General features: G+C 37.7%; 1 protein-coding gene across 2 annotated transcripts in view; it reads right to left on the reverse strand.

Moving 5' to 3' along the window:
* Positions 1-26098, reverse strand: part of COPG2 (COPI coat complex subunit gamma 2) — a 138537-nt gene that overhangs the window by 44789 nt on the left and 67650 nt on the right. For both annotated transcript variants that reach the window (XM_081244782.1, XM_081244783.1), the window contains exons 11-16: positions 25261-25328; positions 16620-16808; positions 3992-4087; positions 3451-3694; positions 1017-1092; positions 74-177 (exon numbers count right to left, since the gene is read on the reverse strand). In XM_081244782.1, coding sequence (XP_081100908.1) covers positions 74-177; positions 1017-1092; positions 3451-3694; positions 3992-4087; positions 16620-16808; positions 25261-25328 — 777 coding nt within the window. The remainder of the gene's footprint in view (positions 1-73; positions 178-1016; positions 1093-3450; positions 3695-3991; positions 4088-16619; positions 16809-25260; positions 25329-26098) is intronic.

The raw sequence follows: 26098 nt of genomic DNA on the forward strand, positions 1-26098 counted from the left end.
ATCATGGATATGCTTCTCAGACACCATTTGTGGAACAAAAGTGTACTTGTCTCCATTCTTGGCTCTCACTGACCATTGAAGATATATGTAGCATTCAGCGCCATCTGCCTCTGCTGCAGCACATTCAGATAGAAGGTAGCTCTATCCCGTACCTCATCGTCAGTATCCATCATACACCTGTCCAGGGATACAGAAGGTGCATGTCACAGCACCATAACGATTTCCAATAGCTCTACCACTATACCTAAAGGACACGATCCAGGCCATCTGATACTGCCTTTATAAAAGAGCTCAACAACAGCCAACAGTGGATCCTAAAATCTCCACAAATATTGGGCACTGTTCTCAATTGGTAAAGAAATGGTGTCATTATGAATCAGAAGCACTACATAAGTAGGCATTAAAATAATTAGGAAGGAGACAATAACAAAAGATAGCAGTTTGGAGTCTGTTCTTGGATCTGCAACCACATGACCCTGGTAAAGATTTAGACTTCGAATATAATTTAAAAATGGTAATATTATACTTTCCAAGGATACTAAAAAGCATTCCAAATCCAGGCATTGGTATCACTCAAATGGCAATTTATTTGATTTAAACTAGCCAGCCTTTGGCTTGTAATTTTTCTGCTTCAATTACAAGATGTAATCACAGAGTGTTTGCTAAAGCAAGTTTTTTCCTCATCAAATAGGGAGTCAAGGAGACCATGAAAAGCTGGTATTTTCAACTCTACATAGTGAATCTCTTTGAAGTTGGCCCCTGTTATACAAATTGAGGCACATGGATTTAAGTCACTTTCTCAAAATCATGCAAGAGAAATTAGAAGTCAAATTTTACATGTACTTAGCACATGCAAAATTACCAGAAGAATAAGAAAAATGCCATTTGCCCTGACTCCATCAGCTCTACTCTTAGGTCCTGCAATGCATTTTGATATGGTACAATGAGGAATTCTCTATTCAGCCACATGGCATTCTTATTTTAAAAAGAAAAGAAAAAGACATTCTTTTAATTACCTTTGTAAGAGTACCAGGATACTCGGGAGAAGATTCTCATTCTGAGCCCCAAATTTAGCCAAAGCGCTCACAGCAGCTATAATGGAGCATAAAATGAAACAAGATGAATATTGGCTTCTCAGAGTCAAGCAGTAATCATTAAAAAAAAAAACTAGAGGAGTTTCCCGTGTTCAGTTGGAATAAACTCTTATTGTTTTATTGTGAGTTTCTTGATCTTATTTCCTTGATCCATTTAAGCATAAATAGAAATCAGCAGACCCAAGAGAGCTCTGAGTAAGAAAACCCACCATGCATTGAGGAAAAAGGATCATATGTATTCCTTATATGAGCTATCCTCCAGTCCAGCTCCTTATATACCACACTGATTAATTAAGCTCTAATCTCAAACAACCAGCCCCACACATTAAAAAACAAAAACCCCAAACTCTATTATTAAAATTCAGTGTATCAACAAAGGTTTACTGCTTACTTAACCTTTGTCAGGAGTTGTGCTAGATGCTGGAGGCAGAAAGACAAAAGACATCAAGGAGTTGTACTCCAGTGGGAAAGACAGGTAAGTAAAGAGCTAGTTACAACATAGCACAGAAAGTCCATGGTAGGACTATATCCAGGGTACTACGTGAGTAGAGAAAGGAACGTAAGTCAGAACTGGAGGAGGAGGAGACAAACAAGGAGTTGACACTTATTACCTGAGCTAAAGTTTGAAGAACAAACAGAGTTAGCCAGAGGGAAAAGGCAGGAAAACAGCATTCGAGGGAGAGAGAATAAAAAGTACCAAGGCCCTCAGGCCAGACAAGAAAGTGTGGCAAGATCCTGGGACTGGACACAGCTGAGCAAGGCTGAAGCACTAGACCTGTGCTGGAGAGCAGGAGAAAAGTGAGAGACTAGAGACAAAACAAAATTCGGTTATGCTTCAACCTCAAGGCTATTATTAACGGGTGTTAAATACAGGATGAATCTGTGTATTTGTAGCAGAGTGTACTACTCTAAATTTGTGAGATTTTATGTCTAATGACCATTTTGGTAGCAGAATGTGGAGAATATACTGGATATGGGCGAGACTACAAGCAGTCAGACTAGTTGGGCATCTGAAATGGATGGGAGCCTAATGCAGCCCTCAGGAAATCTATGAAAAAAGACAATGAAGAAATGCATTTTGAGGAGACAGAATGGCAAGAACTTTGCCAAAGGATAGATGGGGGTTATAAAACAATGGAGTAAGGTTCTAGCCTTGCAACTGAGTGGATGATATAGGTGAGGATTTCTGTTTGGGATAGTTTGAATTTCAAGCTGAATTTAAAGTGCCTTAGATAGCCAGACACACAAGTTCACGAAAGAGACATGACTGCAATGCCACAGCATATCAGCAGAGCTCTGGAAATGATCACCAGAATGAACGTGTATGTTGAGAAGACAAACCCCTAAGGAAAACTAACGTTTTAAGGAACGGAAGAGAAGCTCTATAAATAAGACTGAGGAGTGATGGAAATATGCAGGCTATTGTGGAAACCAAGGGAAGAGAGTTTCATGAAGTGTTTAGGCAACAGTACATCAAATTGAGGTGAACAAGGGTAAGAACATTAAAGTGTCTAACTTGATTTTCCAACTAGCTTATAAATAATTTCCAAAAAAAATAGCTTCAGAAGACTTTTAAGGGAGAGAGCAAGATTATAGTGAGTTGAAGAGAAAATGGAGAATAAGTTCATAGGGGCAGCTAGTAATAGCTCCTACAAGGTTACATAACAGGGGAAATGTGGTCAGTAGCTAGTGAGAGACAATGGATCAAAGGAAGGCTTATAGTTTTAACAGGGGAGATTTGGACCAGTTCATATGCTAAGGGGAGGAGGAAGTAAAAAAAACCCTAAGACCTGTTTAAAAAGTCACTTAAAAACTACAGAGGGCTTCCCTGGTGGCACAGCAGCTGAGAGTCCGCCTGCCGATGCAGGGGACACGGGTTCATGCCCCGGTCTGGGAAGATCCCACATGCCGCAGAGCAGCTGGGCCCGTGAGCCATGGCCGCTGAGCCTGCGTGTCTGGAGCCTGTGCTCCGCAACAGGAGAGGCCACAGCAGTGAGAGGCCCGCATACCACAAAAAAACCCACAAAAAAACAAAAAAAACTACAGAGGCAGAAAGACACACAAATTTCACAGACATTCATACTTCTGGCCATAACTCGGAAAAAATGGATGACGCCATCATAGTCTTCTGTCATACCGAAAGTCAAGGGTTATTTGTCTCTGATACAGGCAGAAATCAGGATGGAAATTGGAATACAAAGAAAGAGCTGTACATCTGGGGCTTAAGTGTGCTCCAAGATCCCACCATCAAACAGACGTTGCAACTTCATTTTCCAATTTCATTACCACCCCCTTGAGTTAATAAGCATTTCACAAGATCAGCAGTTACACGATTATTAGTGTTCCAATGACTCACCAGCTCTGACAGCCTCATTCTCCAGTACCACCCTATTAAAAATAAAGCGGATATACTTGGAGGGGACAGGCGTTCTGGGGCCCTCTTTGCCCAACAAATGTAGAATCTTAGTAGCCAGAACAGTGTGTTCACAGTCCTCGATGAATTCACAAAGGTGGGCTAGACCTGCCTCTTTACTCTCAGGGTTCTCTTCCACAATGCTGATTATGCAGTCCACAATGGCTCGCTTATATTCAAAGCCTCCCTGGCAAAAGAGAAAACTGCCATTCATTCTGAGGACACTTTTTGGAGAAATGCTTACACTCCAAGGCTCATGCTATAACATTCAGATTTCATATCCCTTCCCTTATGAAAGAAACAAAAGCGTTTTTTCCTCCAAATGGGAAAGCCAAAGCAACAGCGTGTCTAGTAATAAGACAGAAAACAGAATTCAGCACACTATTTGAGACGCATACTGAGATGATAAAGCAAGCTGCTTTAAATACTATGGCATAAGAATTTAAGACAGCAACTTCACACGATTAAAAAGTAGTGCACCTACGTCATCTCGGAGCATGTTGGAGAGGAAAGTCATCATGACGCTGTGCTTTCGAGGATATTTCTGACAGAGAGCACTAATTGCCTGTACAACCACCACCTGTAGAAAAACAAACAAAAAGGACATGCACCTTTATAATGACTACAACTACCACCTAGAGGAAAACACAGAAAGGACGTTCATCTTTATAACTTTAGCTACTTATTTACTGCAAGCTAAGAAGGCACTAAAATTAACTAAAATAACAATAATGGTTCTTCATGAAAGATAAGCAAAAGAGACCTCAGAGGAAAATAAAAAGCAATGTAAAAATGAAGTGTATTCAAGAGACCCCAGGGCTTCCCTGGTGGCGCAGTGATTGAGAGCCCGCCTGCCAATGCAGGGGACGTGGGTTCGAGCCCTGGTCTGGGAAGATCCCACATGCCGCGGAGCAGCTGGGCCCTTGTGCCACAGCTGCTGAGCCTGTGTTCTGGAGCCTGTGAGCCACAACTATTGAGCCCACGTACCACAACTACGGAAGCCTGTGTGCCTAAAGCCCGCGCTCTGCAACAAGAGAGGCCACCACAATGAGAGGCCCACGCACCACAACGAAGAGTAGCCCCCGCTTGCTGCAACTAGAGAAAGCCCACGAGCAAGCAATGAAGACCCGGTGCAGCCAAAAATAAATAAATAAAATAAATAAATTAAAAAAAAAAGACCCCACCCCTTTGCTCCAAGCAAATAAGCTTTGAGCATATTTTAAAATTTTACATTTAAAATTTTCACATACAAATTTTAAAGTGAACAGTAAAGATAAAAAGCTTAAAGACTGATTTCCATAGAAGAAATAGAGAAAGTTACCAAAGAACTATTTCACAAAATGGTTTCTAGGAAATTTTTACCACAACTTTAAAGACCAGTGTCAAGAAGTGAAAAGAGTGTGAAATTTTACCCTACTTGCAAGCTAACAAGTTAGACTGCTACAATTTCATGGATGATGGAAGAATACACAGGAATCCTGGATCAGAGATGAAAGACAGTTATTTAATCACAGCAAAAGCAGTAGCCAGGATATCAGCATTTGGGGGTCAGTTTCCTAAGCCCCAATCACCATAGGACAATGCAAAAAGGGCTGGATAATACCTGAGCCCACAGTAGGCTGCATTACAGGAGATTTTGAGATATGGAACTTGAATATTTTACAGTGTGCAGTAAGCATGCCAGTCCTCTATTCAGAAGGGAAACATTACCTTTATTATACTGGGCAATGAGCATGTTTGCTTTTTGCTCTAGAGGCAGGACTAGCTGTATCTTCTAGGGCTGTATGGAAAACGGCCATTTACTACTTTTAGGGAGATGCTTTATCTTTTGAGACTGGAAGAGATCTTGCACTACACAAAGGGAACAAAACTGGTATAGTAGGAAACAAAGGGCACTTAGTGCCTAATTTGCAGGGTGTGCAGAAATGCAAGAAATTTATGGAAGACTGGTGAACTGTCTGCCAACAACCAGATAGTCCCAAATCTATATATGTTGTTTCAGAGCATAGAAAATGAAGGAAAACATCCACAATCTTTTATGAAGCATTGATATATAAACCTAATAAAGATGGTATACACAAAAAGAAAAATTACAGATGGAAATCATTTATGAACATTGATGCAAGAATTCTAAGTGATACATTAGCTAACAGACTCCAACACTACAGTAAGAAAAGAATATGCCATGATGAAATGGAATTTATACTAAGAATGCAAGAATGATTCAACATTAGAAAATTAATATAATTCATCAATATTAATGAGTCTGAGGAGAAAAATCATGACTATATCCATAGATGCTGAAAAGCCTTTGATAAAATCCAACAGTCATTCCTAATAAAAATTCTTAAAAAAATAAAACAGGAATGGACGGACACTTCCATTTTACATACACACACACATACATACACACACACCCCTCAATCGTACTGCCAGCATATTACTTAATAGGGAACCCCAAGGGTCATTTACTTTAAGGTCAGAAACAAAACAAGGATGCTACTATCTCGACTGTTATTTGACATTATTCCAGCACTATTAGCCAATGCAATTAGACAGGAGAAAACAATTAGAGGAATAAGAATTAGAAAATAAAAGACAACACTATCTTTATTTACATATGATATAACAGTAGAACATGGAAATCCTAGAGAATTGATGATAAAACTAACTCAATAAAATAATTCAGCAAGGTAGCAGGCTGTAAAGTTAAAATGCAAAAAGAATACTATTCATATACACAAATAATAACTAGTTAGAAGACACAATGAGTAAAAAAAGATTTATAACAGCAACAATAATAAAGTACATAAAAGAATTTTTAAAACATTCAAATCTAATATAAAAAATACTATAAAATATTCATGAAAGGCACAAAAGTAGACTTGAACAAATTAAGAAATATCCTTTTTCTTCATTAAGATATCTCAACATCATCGGGCTTCCCTGGTGGCGCAGTGGTTGAGAGTCCGCCTGCCGATGCAGGGGACACGGGTTCGTGCCCCTATCCCGGAAGATCCCACATGCCGCGGAGCGGCTGGGCCCGCGAGCCATGGCCGCGGAGCCTGTGTGTCCGGAGCCTGTGCTCCGCAACGGGAGAGGCCACAGCAGTGAGAGGCCCGCGTACAGCAAAAAAAAAAAAAAAAAAAAGATATCTCAACATCATTAAGATATTTGTTCTCCCCTAAGAAAACTTATAAATTTAATGTGATCCCAATAAAAATGCCAATGAGTTTTTTTTGTGTGTTTTGTTTTTTTTGCCGCATGATGCAGCATGTGGGATCTTAGTTCCCCGACCAGGGATCAAACCCATGCCCACTGCAGTAGAAGCACAGAGTCTTAACTACTGGACTGCCAGGGAAGTCCCGAGATTTTTTTTAAATGAAGCTAGACAAGTTAATACTAAAATTCATAAGGAAATATAAACATGTAAGAACAGCTAGGGAAACAATGAAAATAAAGAGCTATGAGAGGAGACTAACAGACATTAAAACATCCTTACAAAGCTTCTATATTTAAAATAGCATGTAGTACTGATGCATGAATAGGTAAAGAGAACAAAAGAATAGAATAGAAAGCCCCCAAATAGACCCAAGTACATATGGAACTTTAGTATATGATAAAGGTAATATCTCAAATACTGGGCAAAGACAGACCTTTAAATAAAATTTTGGGGGGCAACTGGATAGTCATTGGAAAAGGATAAGATTAGATCCACTTCTCATTCTACATACAATAATAAAATCCAATGGATCAGAGATTTAACTGTAAAACATGAAACTATACATATACTAGAAGAAAACATGGGTGAATTCTTATTCACCCCTTCAGATTCTATAGTCTGAAGAGAAAGGCTTTCTAACTATTACTCAAAAGCCCAATGTAATAAAAGAAAAGATCAACAAAAGAAGATCTGGCACATATATACAATGGAATATTACTCAGCCATAAAAAGAAACGAAATTGAGTTATTTGTAGTGACGTGGATGGACCTAGAGTGTGTCATACAGAGTGAAGTAAGTCAGAAAGAGAAAAACAAATACTGCAAGCTAACACATATATATGGAATCTAAAAAAAAAAAAAAGTGGTCATGAAGAACCCAAGGGCAGGACAGGAATAAAGACGCAGACCTACTAGAGAACCGACTTTGAGGACATGGGGAGGGGGAAGGGTAAGCTGGGACAAAGTGAGAGAGTGGCATGGACATATATACACTACCAAATGTAAAACCGATATCTAGTGGGAAGCAGCCACATAGCACAGGGAGATCAACTTGGTGCTTTGTGACCACCTAGAGGGGTGGGATAAGGAGGGTGGGAGAGAGGGAGACACAAGAGGGAAGAGATATGGGGATATATGTATATGTATAACTGATTCACTTTGTTATAAAGCAGAAACTAACACACCATTGTAAAGCAATTATACTCCAATAAAGATGTTAAAAAAAAGATCAACAAATTTGACTACATAAAAATTAAAAACTTGTGCGTGACAAAAGACATCATAAGGAAAGTCAAAAGACAAATGACAAACTGGGAGAAAATATCGTAACACGTTTCACAGGTGAAGAATAAATATCCCTAATACACAAAAAACTTTAACTGAGGAAACAAAAGACCAAAAATCTTATAGAAAATGGGGAAAAGACATGAGCAGACAATATTAAAAAAGAGATATTAAATGATCTTTAAAAATATGCAAAAATGTTTACCTTCCCTCATCATAAGAGAAATTCAAATTAAAACTACACTGAGATACCCTTTCTCACCCAACTGATTGGAAAAACCTCAAAATACAATATATGTACTCTATTGGTAAGGCTATGGGGAAACTGGCACTCTTTCACACTGCTGGTAGAATTAAACATTCTCTACAAAACTACATACTTATTTACCTTTCAACCTAGTATATGAACTTCTAGGAACTTACCCTGACGATACACCTCCAAAATTTCAAGAAAACACATGCAGAAAGTTATCCACTGCATTATTTGTAATCACAAAATACTGCAGACTATCTAAATGTCCAAACATAGGAGATTCATTCAATAAACTATATTACAAAATGACCTTCATAACCTCCCAAGGTTTCCCAAAGATTCAAAATGTCTACTTGAATATACAGGCTATGTTTGTTTTTTAAAAGTAGATAAATACAAGAAAAGAGTATACAGAGTCAGCTATACCTCTTGACTGAGAATTAAATAAAAATGAAGGAATAATATCTTTTTACTTTAATTCTTCTAACTGAAATTTATTGCTATTTTGATTATCTCTGACACATTCTCACCAGTTCTCTTCAACACTGTATTGGAAGTCCCAGCCATTTTAATAAGGCAAGAAAAAGAAAGGAAAGGTATTTGGATTGGAAATGAAGTAAAAATGTCTCTATTTATAGATAACATGATTATTTATATGGACAATCCTAAGGAATGCATATAACAACTACTAGAACCAATAAGGGGACTCAGCAAGGATACCGAATTATGGGAGAGTTAAAAAAACAAAAGTTTTTTTTTTTTTTTTTGTGGTACGCAGGACTCTCACTGTTGTGGTCTCTCCCGTTGCGGAGCACAGGCTCCGGGATGCGCAGGCTCAGTGGCCATGGCTCATGGGCCCAGCTGCTCCACGGCATGTGGGATCTTCCCAGACTGGGGCATGAACCCACGTTCCCTGCATCAGTAGGTGGACTCTCAACCACTGTGCCACCATGGAAGCCCCAAAAAAGTATTTTTAATATACTAGTAGCAAACAATGAAATACAAATGTTAATAAAATGGAATTTAAAAAGCATAAAATATTTATACATAAATTTAACAAAAGATGTGCAAGACCTCTAGAATAAATGCTATAAAACACTGCTCAGAGAAAACAAAGAAAACCTAAATAAAGGAAGAGGTATACCATATTCATAAAGTGGAAGAATAAATAATATTAAGCTATCAATTCTCCTCAAATTGATTATAGCTTCAACACAACCCCAATCACAATCCTAGAAGGCTTTGTTTTACAGAAATTATAAGCTGGTTCTAAATTGTATATGGAAACAGGAACTAGAATATTAAAAAAAAGGACAAAGTTGGAAGACCACACATTTAAGAGGTACCATAAAGCTACATTAATCGATACACTGAGGTACTGGCATAGGACTGACAAATAGTTCGATAGAATTTGATACGGATCCCAGAAATACACCTACAATTATATGGTTATCCGCTTTTTAGACAAAGATGCCAAGGCACTCCAATGGGGAAAGAGAAGTGTTTTAAACAAATTATGCTAGAACGACTGGTAATCAGTATGGAAAAAAACTGAACTTATCACACACAAATATTAATTCAAGTTGGATCATAGACCAAAATGTAAAAGCTAAAACTGTAAAACATTTACAATAAAACATAGGAAAATATCTTTAAGACTTGGAAATAGACAAAAGATTTTTAGGACACAGGAAGCAATAACTGTGAAGGAAAAAAATTAATAAATTAGACTTCATAAAAATTTAAAACTTCTGCTCATCAAAAGACACTGTTAAGATAACAAAATAGGGAACTGAAACAAGATGGCGGAGTAGAAGGACGTGCTCTCACTGCCTCTTGTGAGAACACCAGAATCACAACTAGCTGCTGGACAATCATCGACAGGAAGACACTGGAACTCACCAAAAAAGATACCCCACATCCAAAGACAAAGGAGAAGCCACAATGAGATGGTAGGAAGGGCGCAATCACAGTAAAATCAAATCCCGTAACTGCTGGGTGGGTGACTCACAGACTGGAGAACACTTAAACCACAGAAGTCCACCAACTGGAGTGAATGTTCTGAGCCCCACGTCAGGCTTCCCAACCTGGGGGTCCGGCAACGGGAGGAGGAATTCCTAGAGAATCAGACTTTGAAGGCTAGTGGGATTTGACTGCAGGACTTTGACAGGATGGCGGGAAACAGAAACTCCACTCTTGGAGGGCACAGACAAAGTAGTGTGTGCATCGGGACCCAGGGGAAGGAGCAGTGACCCCAGGGGAGACTGAACCAGACCTACCTGCTAGTGTTGGAGGGTCTACTGCAGAGGAGCGGGGTGCTGTGGCTCACCATGGGGACAAGGACCCTGGCAGCATAAGTTCTGGGAGTACTCCTTGGCATGAGCCCTCCCAGAGTCTGCCATTAGCCCCAACAAAGAGGCCAGGTAGGCTCCAGTGTTGGGTTGCTTCAGGCCAAACAAACAACAGGGAGGGAACCCAACCCCACGCATCAGCAGTCAAGCAGATTAAAATTTTACTGATCTCTGCCCACCAGAGAAAGAGTCAGCTCTACCCACCATGAGTCCCTCCCATCAGGAAACTGGCACAAGACTCTTAGATAACCTCATCCACCAGAGGGCAGAGAGCAGAAGCTAGAAGAACTACAATCCTGCAGCCTGTGGAACAAAAACCACATTCACAGAAAGATAGACAAGATGAAAAGGCAGAGGGCTATGTACCAGATGAAGGAACAAGATAAAACCCAAGAAAAACAACTAAATGCAGTGGAGATAGGCAACCTTCCAGAAAAAGAATTCAGAATAATGATAGTGAAGATGATCCAGGACCTCTGAAAAAGAATGGAGGCAAAGATCCAGAAGATGCAAGAAATGTTTAACAAAGACCTAGAAGAATTAAAGAACAAACAAACAGAGATAAACAATACAATAACTGAAATGAAAACTACACTAAAAGGAATCAGTAGCAGAATAACTGAGGCAGAAGAACAGATAAGTGACCTGGAAGACAGAATGGTGGAATTCACTGCTGCAGAACAGAATAAAGAAAAAAGAATGAAAAGCAATGAAGACAGCCTAAGAGACCTCTGGGACAACATTAAACGCAACAACATTCACATTATAGGGGTCCCAGAAGGAGAAGACAGAAAGGACCAGAGAAAATATTTGAAGAGATAATAGTTGAAAACTTCCCTAACATGGGAAAGGAAATAGCCACCCAAGTCCAGGAAGCACAGAGAGTCCCATATAGGATAAACCCAAGGAGAAACACGCCGAGACACATAGTAATCAAATTGGCAAAAATTAAAGACAAAGAAAATTACTGAAAGCGGCAAGGGAAAAACAACAAATAACATACAAGGGAACTCCCGTAAGGTTAAGAGCTGATTACTCAGCAGAAACTCTACAAGACAGAAGGGAGTGGCATGATATACTTAAATTGATGAAAGGGAAGAACCTACAACCAAGATTACTCTACCCAGCAAGAATCTCATTCAGATTTGATGAAGAAATTAAAAAGCTTACAGATAAGCAAAAGCTGAGAGAATTCAGCACCACCAAACAAGCTCTACAACAAATGCTAAAGGAATTTCTCTAAGTGGGAAACACAAGAGGAGAAAAGGACCTACAAAAACAAACCCAAAACTATTAAGAAAATGGTCATAGGAACATACATATCAATAATTACCTTAAAGGTGAATGGATTAAATGCTCCAACCAAAAGACAGGGGCTTGCTGAATGGATACAAAACAAGACCCATATATATGCTGTCTACAAGAGACCACTTCAGACCTAGGGACACATACAGACTGAAAGTGGGGGTATGGAAACAGATATTCCATGCAAATGGAAATCAAAAGAAAGCTGGAGTAGCAATACTCATATGAGATAAAATAGACTTTAAAATAAGAATGTTATAAGAGACAAGGAAGGACACTACATAATGATCAAGGGATCAATCCAAGAAGAAGATATAACAATTATAAATATATATGTACCCAACAAAGGAGCACCTCAATACATAAGGCAACTGCTAACAGCTGTAAAAGAGGAAATCGACAGTAACAAAATAATAGTGGGGGACTTTAACACCTCACTTAACACCAATGGACAGATCATCCAAAATGAAAATAAATAAGGAAACAGCAGCTTTAAGGGGCACAATAGACCAGATAGATTTAAGTGATATTTATAGGACATTCCATCCAAAAACAGCAGATTACACTTTCTTCTCAAGTGTGCACAGAACATTCTCCAGGAGAGATCACATCTTGGGTCACAAACCAAGCCTCAGTGAATTTAAGAATACTGAAATCATATCAAGCATCTTTTCTGAACACAACGCTGTGAGATTAGAAATGAATTACAGGGAAAAAAACATAAAAACACAAAAACATGGAGGCTAAACAATACGTTACTAAATAACCAAGAGATCACTGAAGAAATCAGAGGAAATCAAAAAATACCTAGAGACAAATGACAATGAAAACACGATGATCCAAAACCTATGGGATGCAGCAAAAGCAGTTCTAAGAGGGAAGTTTATAGCTATACAAGCCAACCTCAAGAAACAAGAAAAATCTCAAAAAAGCAATCTAACCTTACACCTAAAGGAACTAGAGAAAGAAGAATAAACAAAACCCAAAGTTAGCAGAAGGAAAGAAATCATAAAGATCAGAGCAGAAATAAATGAAGTAGAAACAAAGAAAACAATAGCAAAGATCAATAAAACTAAAAACTGGTTCTTTGAGAAGATAAACAAAATTGATAAAGCATTAGCCAGACTCATCAAGAAAAAGAGGGAGAGGACTCAAATCAATAAAATTAGAAATGAAAAAGGAGAAGTTACAACAGACACCACAGAAATACAAAGCATCCTAAGAGACTACTACAAGCAACTCTATGCCAATAAAATGGACAACCTGGAAGAAATGGACAAATTCTTAGAAAGGTATAACCTTCCAAGACTGAACCAGGAAGAAACAGAAAATATGAACAGACCAATCACAAGTAATGAAATTGAAACTGTGATTAAAAATCTTCCAGCAAACAAAAGTCCTGGACCTGATGCCTTCACAGGTGAATTCTATCAAACATTTAGAGAAGAGCTAACGCCCATCCTTCTCAAACTCTTCCAAAAAACTGCAGAGGAAGGAACACTCCCAAACTCATTCTGTGAGGCCACCATCACCCTGATAACCAAAAACCAGACAAAGATACTACAAAAAAAGAAAATTACAGACCAATATCACTGATGAATATAGATGCAAAAATCCTCAACAAAATACTATCAAACAGAATCCAACAACACATTAAAAGGATCATACACCATGATCAAGTGGGATTTATCCCAGGGATGCAAGGATTCTTCAATATACACAAATAAATCAATGTGATACACCATATTAACAAATTGAAGAATAAAAACCATATGATCATCTCAATAGATGCAGAAAAAGCTTTTGACAAAATTCAACACCCATTTATGATAAAAACTCTCCAGAAAGGGCATAGAGGGAACCTACCTCAACATAATAAAGGCCATATACAACAAACCAACAGCAAACATCATTCTCAATGGTGAAACACTGAAAGCATTTCCTCTATGATCAGGAACGAGACAAGGATGTCCACTCTCACTACTATTATTCAACATAGCTTTGGAAGTCCTAGCCACGGCAATCAGAAAAGAAAAAGAAATAAAAGGAATACAAATTGGAAAAGAAGAAGTAAAACTGTCACTGTTTGCAGATGACATGATACGATACATAGAGAATCCTCAAAATGCCACCAGAAAACTACTAGAGCTAATGAATGAATTTGGTAAAGTTGCAGGATACAAAATTAACGCACAGAAATCTCTTGCATTCCTATACACTAATGATGAAAAATCTGAAAGAGAAATTAAGGAAACACTCCCATTTACCACTGCAACAAAAAGAATAAAATACCTAGGAATAAACCTACCTAGGGAGACAGAAGACCTGTATGCAGAAAACTGTAAGACACTGATGAAAGAAATTAAAGATGATACCAACAGATGGTGAGATATACCATGTTCTTGGATTGGAAGAATCAATACTGTGAAAACGACTATACTACCCAAAGCAATCTACAGATTCAATGCAATCCCTATCAAATTACCAATGGCATTTTTTACGTAACCAGAACAAAAAATCTTAAAATTTGTATGGAGACACAAAAGACCCGGAATAGCCAAAGCAGTCTTGAGCGAAAAAAACGGAGCTGGAGGAATCAGACTCCCTGACTTCAGACTATACTACAAAGCTACAGTAATCAAGACAATATGGTACTGGCACAAGAAATGAAACATAGATCAATGGAACAAGATAGAAAGCCCAGGGATAAACCCACACACCTATGGTCAACTAACCTATGACAAAGGAGGCAAAGATATAAAATGGAGAAAAGACAGTCTCTTCAATAAGTGGTGCTGGGAAAACTGGACAGCTACATGTAAAAGAATGAAATTAGAACACTCCCTAACACCATACATAAAAATAAACTCAAAATGGATTTGAGACCTAAATGTAAGACCGGACACTATAAAACTTTTAGAGGGAAACATAGGAAGAACACTCTTTGACATAAATCACAGCAAGATCTTTTTTGATTCCCCTCCTAGAGTAATGGAAATGAAAACAAAAATAAACAAATGGGACCTAATGAAACTTCAAAGCTTTTGCACAGCAAAGGAAACCGTAAACAAGACAAACACACAACCCTCAGAATGGGAGAAAATATTTGCAAACGAAACAATGGACAAAGGATTAATCTCCAAAATATATAAACAGCGCACACAGCTCAATATTAAAAAAACAAACACTCAATCCAAAAATGGGCAGAAGACCTAAATAGACCTTTCTCCAAAAAAGACATACAGATGGCCAAGAAGCGCATGAAAAGCTGCTCATCACTAATTATTAGTGAAATGCAAATCAAAACTACAGTAAGATATCACCTCACAGCAGTTAGAATGCGCATCATCAGAACATCTACAAACAACAAATGCTGGAGAGGGTGTGGAGTAAAGGGAACCCTCTTGCACTGTTGGTGGGAATATAAATTGATACCGCCACTATGGAGAACAGTATAGAGGTTCCTTAAAAAACTAAAACTAGAATTACCATATGATCCAGCAGTCCCACTACTGGGCATATACCCAGAGAAAACCATAATTCAAAAAGACACATGCACCCCAATGTTCATTGCAGCACTGTTTACAATAGCCAGGTTATGGAAGCAACCTAAATGCCCATCTACAGAGGAATGGATAAACAAGATGTGGTACATATATACAATGGAATATTACTCAGCCATAAAAAGGAACGAAATTGGGTCATTTGCTGAGACATGGATGGATCTAGAGAGTGTCATACAGAGTGAAGTAAGTCAGAAAGAGAAAAACAAATATTGTATATTAACGGATATATGTGGAACCTAGAAAAATGGTACAGATGAACCAGTTTGCAGAGCAGTAATTGAGACACAGATGTAGAGAACAAACGTATGGACAACAAAGGGGAAAGCCGTTCGGGGGTGAGGGTGGGGGTGTGATAAATTGGGCGATTGGGATTGACATGTATACACTGATGTGTATAAAACTGATGACTAATAAAAACCTGTTGTATTAAAAAAAATGTGCCTTCCTGATAAAATGTTTAAAATAAAAAAAGAAAACATTGTCTTGCATAAAGAAATACTTATTTGAAGTTCACAATTAACTTCAGTTTTGATTATTTTCCTTTTTAAAGTTCAAAATTTATTTTTATATTGTTAATTTTAAAATAATATGTATAGTATGATTATATTTCTATTAATTTTTTTCTGAATATATCTAGCTATTCATTTACCCAGCTGCACATATACAGAGCTATATTTAGAATAATGTTTAACAAATATCAAAGTTGTTCTGGGGTATTGAGATTGTGGATAATTTGTAGCTGTTTTTTCGGTGATTTATTTATATTCTTCATATATATGTCATGTACATCTCTATTTTTAATAAGAATTATTATTTTTAAAAAGCAAATAAAGGCTTCCCTGGTGGAGTAGTGGTTGAGAGTCCGCCTGCCGATGCAGGGGACACGGGTTCGTGCCCCGGTCCGGGAAGATCCCACATGCCATGGAGCGGCTGGGCCCATGAGCCATGGCCTCTGAGCCTGCGCGTCTGGAGCCTGTGCTCCACAACGGGAGAGGCCACAACAGTGAGAGGCCCGCGTACCGCAAAAAAAAAAAAAAAAAAAAAGCAAATAAAATTTATTGAAAAAAAAAAAGAAATGAAATAGGTAAGCCAGCGACTGGGAGAAAACATGCTCATATTTGAACTCTTACCTTGAACTCATCTGAGATTTCAGACACAAAGGATGATATCTGCTTCATGAGCCTGTCCACACTGCTCTCACTTCCTGTTTTGAGGAGTGTAGTAATGGCCAGGGTAGCAATGCTTCTGTTTGAGTCTGTGATCAAGTTTTCTAAGTCCAGATTGCATGCAGTAACAGCAGAGGGGTGCTTCATTGCCACCTTGCAAAAGGGCGAGAAAAAAATTAAGCAAACTGCTACTGATAAAGACCAGAACTTTAAAAAATAAAAGAAGACGAAAATAGAAATTTTTTTTTTTACTTTAAAAACTGGAATTTTATTTCCTTTATTTGTAATTTCTATTTGGGTCTCCCCTTATAATATGATCATCACCATTAATTATATAGTTGTGCAAAACCAAAATCAGGAATTTAAAAGTTTCTTTTTTATTCACAACTCACACACAGACACTGTATTTTATTTTTACAAGAGATAAATAAACTGACACCAAGCATTGTAAATGGATGACCACAACAAAAGCAACAATGATTGCAATTACCAAACACGAAACACACTCATACTATGTCATAATATTGACACTCAGTGCAGTAATCCTCCACTGTAACAGCTCCTTTACTTTGCAGTGAAAATTAATTTGTATATTTTTTGCCTCTGAATCCTTGTGGGATTTTTTTTTTATTCAAACAGAAAGTCACAAAAATTACAATCATCCTCATCAGTTCACTCAGTCCCATGTAATTAATTTTTTTTCATCTTGATCTTTTGTTAGCACTTTTATGAATTCATAAGTTTTCCATTAGAGTTCTGAAAATGCTTATTCATTCAGTTCAGCAGTAGAGTCAGTTACCAGAAACCTGTACTTGTCAGTCTTTTCCATGAATTCCTTGAAGATGAAACCCTTTTATAGGAACATTTTTGTGAAAGCATCAGAGTACACCCAGAACTGTCTGTAAATGACAAAACACTTAAAAATGACCACGATTGGGGCTTCCCTGGTGGCGCAGTGGTTGACAATCTACCTGCTAATGCAGGGGACATGGGTTCAAGCCCTGGTCTGGGAAGATCCCACATGCCGCAGAGCAACTAGGCCTGTGAGCCACAACTACTGAGCCTGCGCGTCTGGAGCCTGTGCTCTGCAACAAGAGAGGCCGCGATAGTGAGAGGTCCATGCACCGCGATGAAGAGTGGCCCCTGCATGCCACAACTAGAGAAAGCGCTCCCACAGAAATGAAGACCCAACACAGCTAAAAAATAAATAAATTAATTTAAAAAAATTACCACGGTTAAAGATTTGATGAAAGTTCATAATACTGCAATTAACAAGGAAATTTAGTTATTTCTGAGATACACATTTTAAATTAATAACTAGAATTATGACTTATAACATTATACCAGAACATATAAGATTTTCAGAAATTTTATGTAATGTTTGAAACATTTATATTAACATATTTCGATACAAATAACCCAAAGAAAGTTTAGTATTACTTGTTTTTTTATGTGTTTCTTGTTTTTTTATACTGCAGGTTCCTATTAGTCATCAATTTTATACACATCAGTGTATACACGCCAATCCCAATCGCCCAATTCAGCACACCACCATCCCCATCCCACTGTGGGACCCCCTTGGTTTCCATATGTTTGTTCTCTACATCTGTGTCTCAACTTCTGCCCTGCAAACCGGTTCATCTGTACCATTTTTCTAGGTTCCACATATATACGTTAATATACGATATTTCTTTTTCTCTTTCTGACTTACTTCACTCTCTATGACAGCCTCTAGATCCATCCATGTCTCAACAAATGACTCAATTTTGTTCCTTTTTATGGCTGAGTAATATTCCATTGTATATATGTACATCTTCTTTATCCATTCATCTGTTGATGGGCATTTAGGTTGCTTCCATGTCTGGCTATTATAAATAGTGCTGCAATGAACATTGGGGTGCATGTGTCTTTTTGAATTATGGTTTTCTCTGGGTATATGCCCAGTAGTGGGACTGCTGGATCATATGGTAATTCTAGTTTTAGATTTTTAAGGAACCTCCATACTGTTCTCCATAGTGGCTGTATCAATTTACATTCCTACCAACAGTGCAAGAGGGCTCTCTTTTCTCCACACCCTCTAGAGCATTTGCTGTTTGTAGATTTTCGGATGATGCGCGTTCTAACTGCTGTGAGGTGATCCCTCATTGTGGTTTTGATTTGTATTTCTCTAATAATTAGTGATGAGCAGCCTTTCATGTGCTTCTTGGCCATCTGTATGTCTTCTTTGGAGAAAGGTCTATTTAGGTCTTCTGCCTATTTTTGGATTGGGTTGTTTATTTCTTTAATATTGAGCTGCATGAGCTGTTTATATATTTTGGAGATTAATCCTTTGTCCGTTGATTCATTTGCAAATATTTTCTCCCATTCTCAGGGCTGTCTTTTCATCTTGTTTATGGTTTCCTTTGCTGTGCAAAAAGCTTTGAAGTTTCATTAGGTCCCATTTGTTTATTTTTGTTCTTATTTCCATTACTCTAGGAGGTGGATCAAAAAAGATCTTGCTGTGGTTTATGTCAAACAGTGTTCTTCCTATGTTTTCCTCTAAAGAGTTTTATAGTGTCTGGTCTTACATTTAGGTCTCAAATCCATTTTGAATTTATTTTTGTGTATGGGGTTAGGAAGTGTTCTAATTTCATTCTTTTACAGGGAGCTGTCCAGTTTTCCCAGCACCACTTATTGAGGAGACTGTCTTTTCTCCATTTTATATCTTTGCCTCCTTTGTCATAGGTTAGTTGACCATAGGTGTGTGGGTTTATCCCTGGGCTTTCTATCTTGTTCCATTGATCTATGTTTCATTTCTTGTGCCAGTACCATATTGTCTTGATTACTGTAGCTTTGTAGTATAGTCTGAAGTCAGGGAGTCTGATTCCTCCAGCTCCGTTTTTTTCGCTCAAGACTGCTTTGGCTATTCCGGGTCTTTTGTGTCTCCATACAAATTTTAAGATTTTTTGTTCTGGTTACGTAAAAAATGCCATTGGTAATTTGATAGGGATTGCATTGAATCTGTAGATTGCTTTGGGTAGTATAGTCGTTTTCACAGTATTGATTCTTCCAATCCAAGAACATGGTATATCTCACCATCTGTTGGTATCATCTTTAATTTCTTTCATCAGTGTCTTACAGTTTTCTGCATACAGGTCTTCTGTCTCCCTAGGTAGGTTTATTCCTAGGTATTTTATTCTTTTTGTTGCAGTGGTAAATGGGAGTGTTTCCTTAATTTCTCTTTCAGATTTTTCATCATTAGTGTATAGGAATGCAAGAGATTTCTGTGCGTTAATTTTGTATCCTGCAACTTTACCAAATTCATTCATTAGCTCTAGTAGTTTTCTGGTGGCATTTTGAGGATTCTCTATGTATCGTATCATGTCATCTGCAAACAGTGACAGTTTTACTTCTTCTTTTCCAATTTGTATTCCTTTTATTTCTTTTTCTTTTCTGATTGCCGTGGCTAGGACTTCCAAAGCTATGTTGAATAATAGTAGTGAGAGTGGACATCCTTGTCTCGTTCCTGATCATAGAGGAAATGCTTTCAGTGTTTCACCATTGAGAATGATGTTTGCTGTTGGTTTGTTGTATATGGCCTTTATTATGTTGAGGTAGGTTCCCTCTATGCCCTTTCTGGAGAGTTTTTATCATAAATGGGTGTTGAATTTTGTCAAAAGCTTTTTCTGCATCTATTGAGATGATCATATGGTTTTTATTCTTCAATTTGTTAATATGGTGTATCACATTGATTTATTTGTGTATATTGAAGAATCCTTGCATCCCTGGGATAAATCCCACTTGATCATGGTGTATGATCCTTTTAATGTGTTGTTGGATTCTGTTTGATAGTATTTTGTTGAGGATTTTTGCATCTATATTCATCAGTGATATTGGTCTGTAATTTTCTTTTTTTGTAGTATCTTTGTCTGGTTTTTGGTTATCAGGGTGATGGTGGCCTCACAGAATGAGTTTGGGAGTGTTCCTTCCTCTGCAGTTTTTTGGAAGAGTTTGAGAAGGATGGGCGTTAGCTCTTCTCTAAATGTTTGATAGAATTCACCTGTGAAGGCATCAGGTCCAGGACTTTTGTTTGCTGGAAGATTTTTAATCACAGTTTCAATTTCATTACTTGTGATTGGTCTGTTCATATTTTCTGTTTCTTCCTGGTTCAGTCTTGGAAGGTTATACCTTTCTAAGAATTTGTCCATTTTTTCCAGGTTGTCCATTTTATTGGCATAGAGTTGCCTGTAGTAGTCTCTTAGGATGCTTTGTATTTCTGTGGTGTCTGTTGTAACTTCTCCTTTTTCATTTCTAATTTTATTGATTTGAGTCCTCTCCCTCTTTTTCTTGATGAGTCTGGCTAATGCTTTATCAATTTTGTTTATCTTCTCAAAGAACCAGCTTTTAGTTTTATTGATCTTTGCTATTGTTTTCTTTGTTTCTACTTCATTTACTTCTGCTCTGATCTTTATGATTTCTTTCCTTCTGCTAACTTTGGGTATTGTTTATTCTTCTTTCTCTAGTTCCTTTAGGTGTAAGGTTAGATTGCTTTTTTGAGATTTTTCTTGTTTCTTGAGGTTGGCTTGTATAGCTATAAACTTCCCTCTTAGAACTGCTTTTGCTGCATCCCATAGGTTTTGGATCATCGTGTTTTCATTGTCATTTGTCTCTAGGTATTTTTTGATTTCCTCTGATTTCTTCAGTGATCTCTTGGTTATTTAGTAACGTATTGTTTAGCCTCCATGTTTTTGTGTTTTTACGTTTTTTTCCCTGTAATTCATTTCTAATCTCACAGCGTTGTGTTCAGAAAAGATGCTTGATATGATTTCAATATTCTTAAATTCACTGAGGCTTGGTTTGTGACCCAAGATGTGATCTCTCCTGGAGAATGTTCTGTGCACACTTGAGAAGACAGTGTAATCTGCTGTTTTTGGATGGAATGTCCTATAAATATGAATTAAATCTATCTGGTCTATTGTGCCTCTTAAAGCTGCTGTTTCCTTATTTATTTTCATTTTGGATGATCTGTCCATTGGTGTTAAGTGAGGTGTTAAAGTCCCCCACTATTATTTTGTTACTGTCGATTTCCTCTTTTACAGCCGTTAGCAGTTGCCTTATGTATTGAGGTGCTCCTATGTTGGATACATATATATTTATAATTGTTATATCTTCTTCTTGGATTGATCCCTTGATCATTATGTAGTGTCCTTCCTTGTCTCTTATAACACTCTTCTTCTTATTCTTATTATTATTTTTTTGTGTGGTACACAGGCCTCTCACTGTTGTGGCCTCTCCCGTTGCGGAGCACAGGCTCCGGACGCGCAGGCTCAGCGGCCATGGCTCACGGGCCCAGCTGCTCCACGGCCTGTGGGATCGTCCCGGACTGGGGCATGAACCCACGTCCCCTGCATCAGCAGGTGGACTCTCAACCGCTGCGCCACCAGGGAAGCCCAGACATTCTTATTTTAAAGTCTATTTTAACTGATATGAGTATTGCTACTCCAGCTTTCTTTTGATTTCCATTTGCATGGAATATCTGTTTCCATCCCCTCACTTTCAGTTTGTATGTGTCCCTAGGTCTGAAGTGGGTCTCTTGTAGACAGCATATATATGGGTCTTGTTTTTGTATCCATTCAGCAAGCCCCTGTCTTTTGGTTGGAGCATTTAATCCATTCACCTTTAAGGTAATTATTGATATGTATGTCCCTATGACCATTTTCTTAGTTGTTTTGGGTTTGTTTTTGTAGGTCCTTTTCTCCTCTTGTGTTTCCCACTTAGAGAAGTTCCTTTAGCATTTGTTGTATAGCTGGTTTGGTGGTGCTGAATTCTCTCAACTTTTGCTTATCTGTAAACATTTTAATTTCTCCATCGAACCTGAATGAGATCCTTGCCGGGTAGAGTAATCTTGGTTGTAGGTTCTTCCCTTTCATCACTTTAAGTATATCATGCCACTCCCTTCTGTCTTGTAGAGTTTCTGCTGAGAAATCAGCTCTTAACCTTATGGGAGTTCCCTTGTATATTATTTGTTGTTTTTCCCTTGCCGCTTTCAGTAATTTTCTTTGTCTTTAATTTTTGCCAATTTGATTACTATGTGTCTCGGCGTGTTTCTCCTTGGGTTTATCCTATATGGGACTCTCTGTGCTTCCTGGACTTGGGTGGCTATTTCCTTTCCCATGTTAGGGAAGTTTTCAACTATTATCTCTTCAAATATTTTCTCTGGTCCTTTCTGTCTTCTCCTTCTGGGACCCCTATAATGCGAATGTTGTTGCGTTTAATGTTGTCCCAGAGGTCTCTTAGGCTGTCTTCATTGCTTTTCATTCTTTTTTCTTTATTCTGTTCTGCAGCAGTGAATTCCACCCTTCTGTCTTCCAGGTCATTTATCCGTTCTTCTGCCTCAGTTATTCTGCTATTGATTCCTTCTAGTGTAGTTTTCATTTCAGTTATTGTATTGTTCATCTCTATTTGTTTGTTCTTTAATTCTTCTAGGTCTTTGTTAAACATTTCTTGCATCTTCTCAATCTTTGCCTCCATTCTTTTTCAGAGGTCCTGGATCATCTTCACTATCATTATTCTGAATTCTTTTTCTGGAAGGTTGCCTATCTCCACTGCATTTAGTTGTTTTTCTGGGGTTTTATGTTGTTCCTTCATCTGGTACATAGCCCTCTGCCTTTTCATCTTGTCTATCTTTCTGTGAATGTGGTTTTTGTTCCACAGGCTGCAGGATTGTAGTTCTTCTTGCTTCTGCTCTCTGCCCTCTGGTGGATGAGGCTTTCTAAGAGGCTTGATGGGAGGGACTGGTCGGAAATTTTAATTAAGGTAAATGGCTTTTTAAAATCTAAAGGGGACAACATACATTAAAAAGCAATTGTTTCAAGATAAATGTTACTAATAAATAAGATACAATATATAATTTGATAAATGATTAACTGCTAGTTACAGTATAGCACAGCACTTTATCTTACTAGGTTTCTATAACCTTTATAACAATATCATAGTGTGTCTTTTATTACAGTTGTCCTGTTCCTCCTTATAGTATATGTGCTCATGGTTATCTATTCTACTAGATTTTAGAATATCTGAGTAGGACCTAGAATGATAAACACTACTCGAAGACACTTAAATGTAATATCTTACCACTTATAAAACACTTCTGTATTTAAGCAAGCAAACTCCAACCAAACTGGATTGCTCATGGTCACTGAAACATGTCTGTCATTGTCCTGCTTCTTTGCTTTTGTTGATGATGTTTGCCTCTCTGACTAATCCAATACTGGTATAGAATCCTTTACCTATAATGCTAAAATTTTGAAAACTCAGCAAAGTATTACCATCAGAGTTCACTGAACACAAAAAATGACCCAAACTAATGTAAAACTAAGTGTTAATTTATTCCATGTAGTGAGGATAGTCATATGTATAAAGCAGAAATATTAACGTGTCTAATGTGTCTAAGTGCTCTAGGCCGAAAGGGGCTAGTATTAATTTAAGAGATGGTACCATATTACCTCTCTAAAATTCTCAAAAGACTGATTTCTGAGATACATCTGGTCCCAAGATTATAGATGAAGGAATGTGGACCAATATCAACTCTTCAAAATACAATTCATATTGTTCTATAAAGCCTCCCTCCATGGCTGCTCTAAACTTCTCTCTCCTCCAATTGGTAATACAATTAATTTATAGTCAACCACATGTTACATTAGACCAGTATTCTACAACATTAAACTTTCATTTAAAATTTTTAGGGACTTCCCTGGTGGCACAGTGGTTGGGACTTCGCACTCCCAATGCAGGGGGCCTAGGTTTGATCCCTGGTCAGGGAACTAGATCCCACATGCATGCCACAACTAAGAGTTCCCATGCCACAACTAAGAAGCCAGTGAGCCACAACTAAGGAGCTGGTGAGCCACAACTAAGGAGCCTGCCTGCCGCAACTGAGACCCAGCACAACCACATAAATAAATATTTAAAAAAATAAATAAAATAAAATTTTTACAGTTATTTAATTCATTCTGTGTTTCTGCACTGTATCCTCTAGATTTATGCTGTCCAATATGGTAGCCAATAACCATATGTGACTACTAAGCCTTTGAAATGTGGTTATTCCAAACAGAGGTATGGTGTAAATACAAAATATACACCTGATATCAAAGACTTAGTATGAAAAAACAGAAGGTAAAATATATCTCTAATAATTTTATACTGATCACGTTGATAAATTTTATAAATGTTAGGGTAAATAAAATATATGTTTAAAATTAATCTCATCAAAAATGAATTTAATGTGGTTACAATAAAATTTAAAATTGCATATGTGACTCACATAGTGTTTCTGTTGGATAGTATTGCTATAGACCAGCACTGTCCAAGAGAACTTCCTGCAATGATAGAAATATTCTATATCTGCAGTGTCTAATATGATAGTCACTAAACTACATGTGGCTATTGAGCACATGAATAATAGTACAAATGGCCATATATAAGGCTGCAAATACAAGTGAGGTGCTACAGAAGTGAAGCCCATAAATCATATCTACTAACCTTGGACAGACAGCCAAATGCTTCATATTTAATGTTTCTCAACTGAACACTGATACAAGTCAATAGTTAGCAAAGGAACACCTACCTTGTTCAAGGTCCTCACAGCTGCGTATCTCAAAGCTGGCTTAGGAGAACTACAGAAAAGCTGAAGAACTAGGGAAAAAAAAAAGGTCACTGTGAACATAGCTCATTTCAACCTATAGCATGTTTCTGAAAATACAGCACGTGAAGGATCACATTCAAAATACGCATAAGGAAATCAGATGGCAGCATCACACGCTCACGTTAAAACTACATCATCAGAAAGAGGAAACGTGCTTCCTGGTGAGCCATAAAAACTGTAAATACAGGAAACAAAGTTTATTGTTGTCCCTAAAGAAGTTAATATACCCATTAATATCTGAATTTAAAGAGTAGGAACATTTATGGTTGTAAGAGTAAATGGGTTTTTTAAACATGGAGAACTGAAGGCATTAAAGTTACTTGTTTTCTAAGTAAAAACTTAAATGTTTTAATATGGGGAAATGATAACTTCAGAAAAAGAAATACAGTCACCCCTCCATATCTGCAGGGGACTGGACCCCGGACCTTCCAGGACCCCTGGCAGATTCCAAAATCTGGGGATGCTAAAGACCCTTATATAAAATGGTGTAGCACAATCAGCCCTTGGTATCTGCAGGTCCCACATCTGAGGATTCTACCAACCGTGAATCGATTGGGTTGAACTGGTGGGATGTGGAACCCAAGGATATGGAGGTACAATTGCAACTAAAAAACAGCTAAAACAAACCATTTATGTATCAAAACGTAAAGGCTATATATACAGAGCTAAGGTTCAAAAATACCTATTCTGTAGACCTATGGAACTTAAGATAAAAACATAAGAAAATAAACAAAAGCCAGTTATCAAATATATAACTAAC

Source organism: Mesoplodon bidens, assembly GCF_964165515.1.
Source record: "Mesoplodon bidens genome assembly, chromosome: 9".
Classification (NCBI taxonomy): Eukaryota; Metazoa; Chordata; class Mammalia; order Artiodactyla; family Ziphiidae; genus Mesoplodon; species Mesoplodon bidens.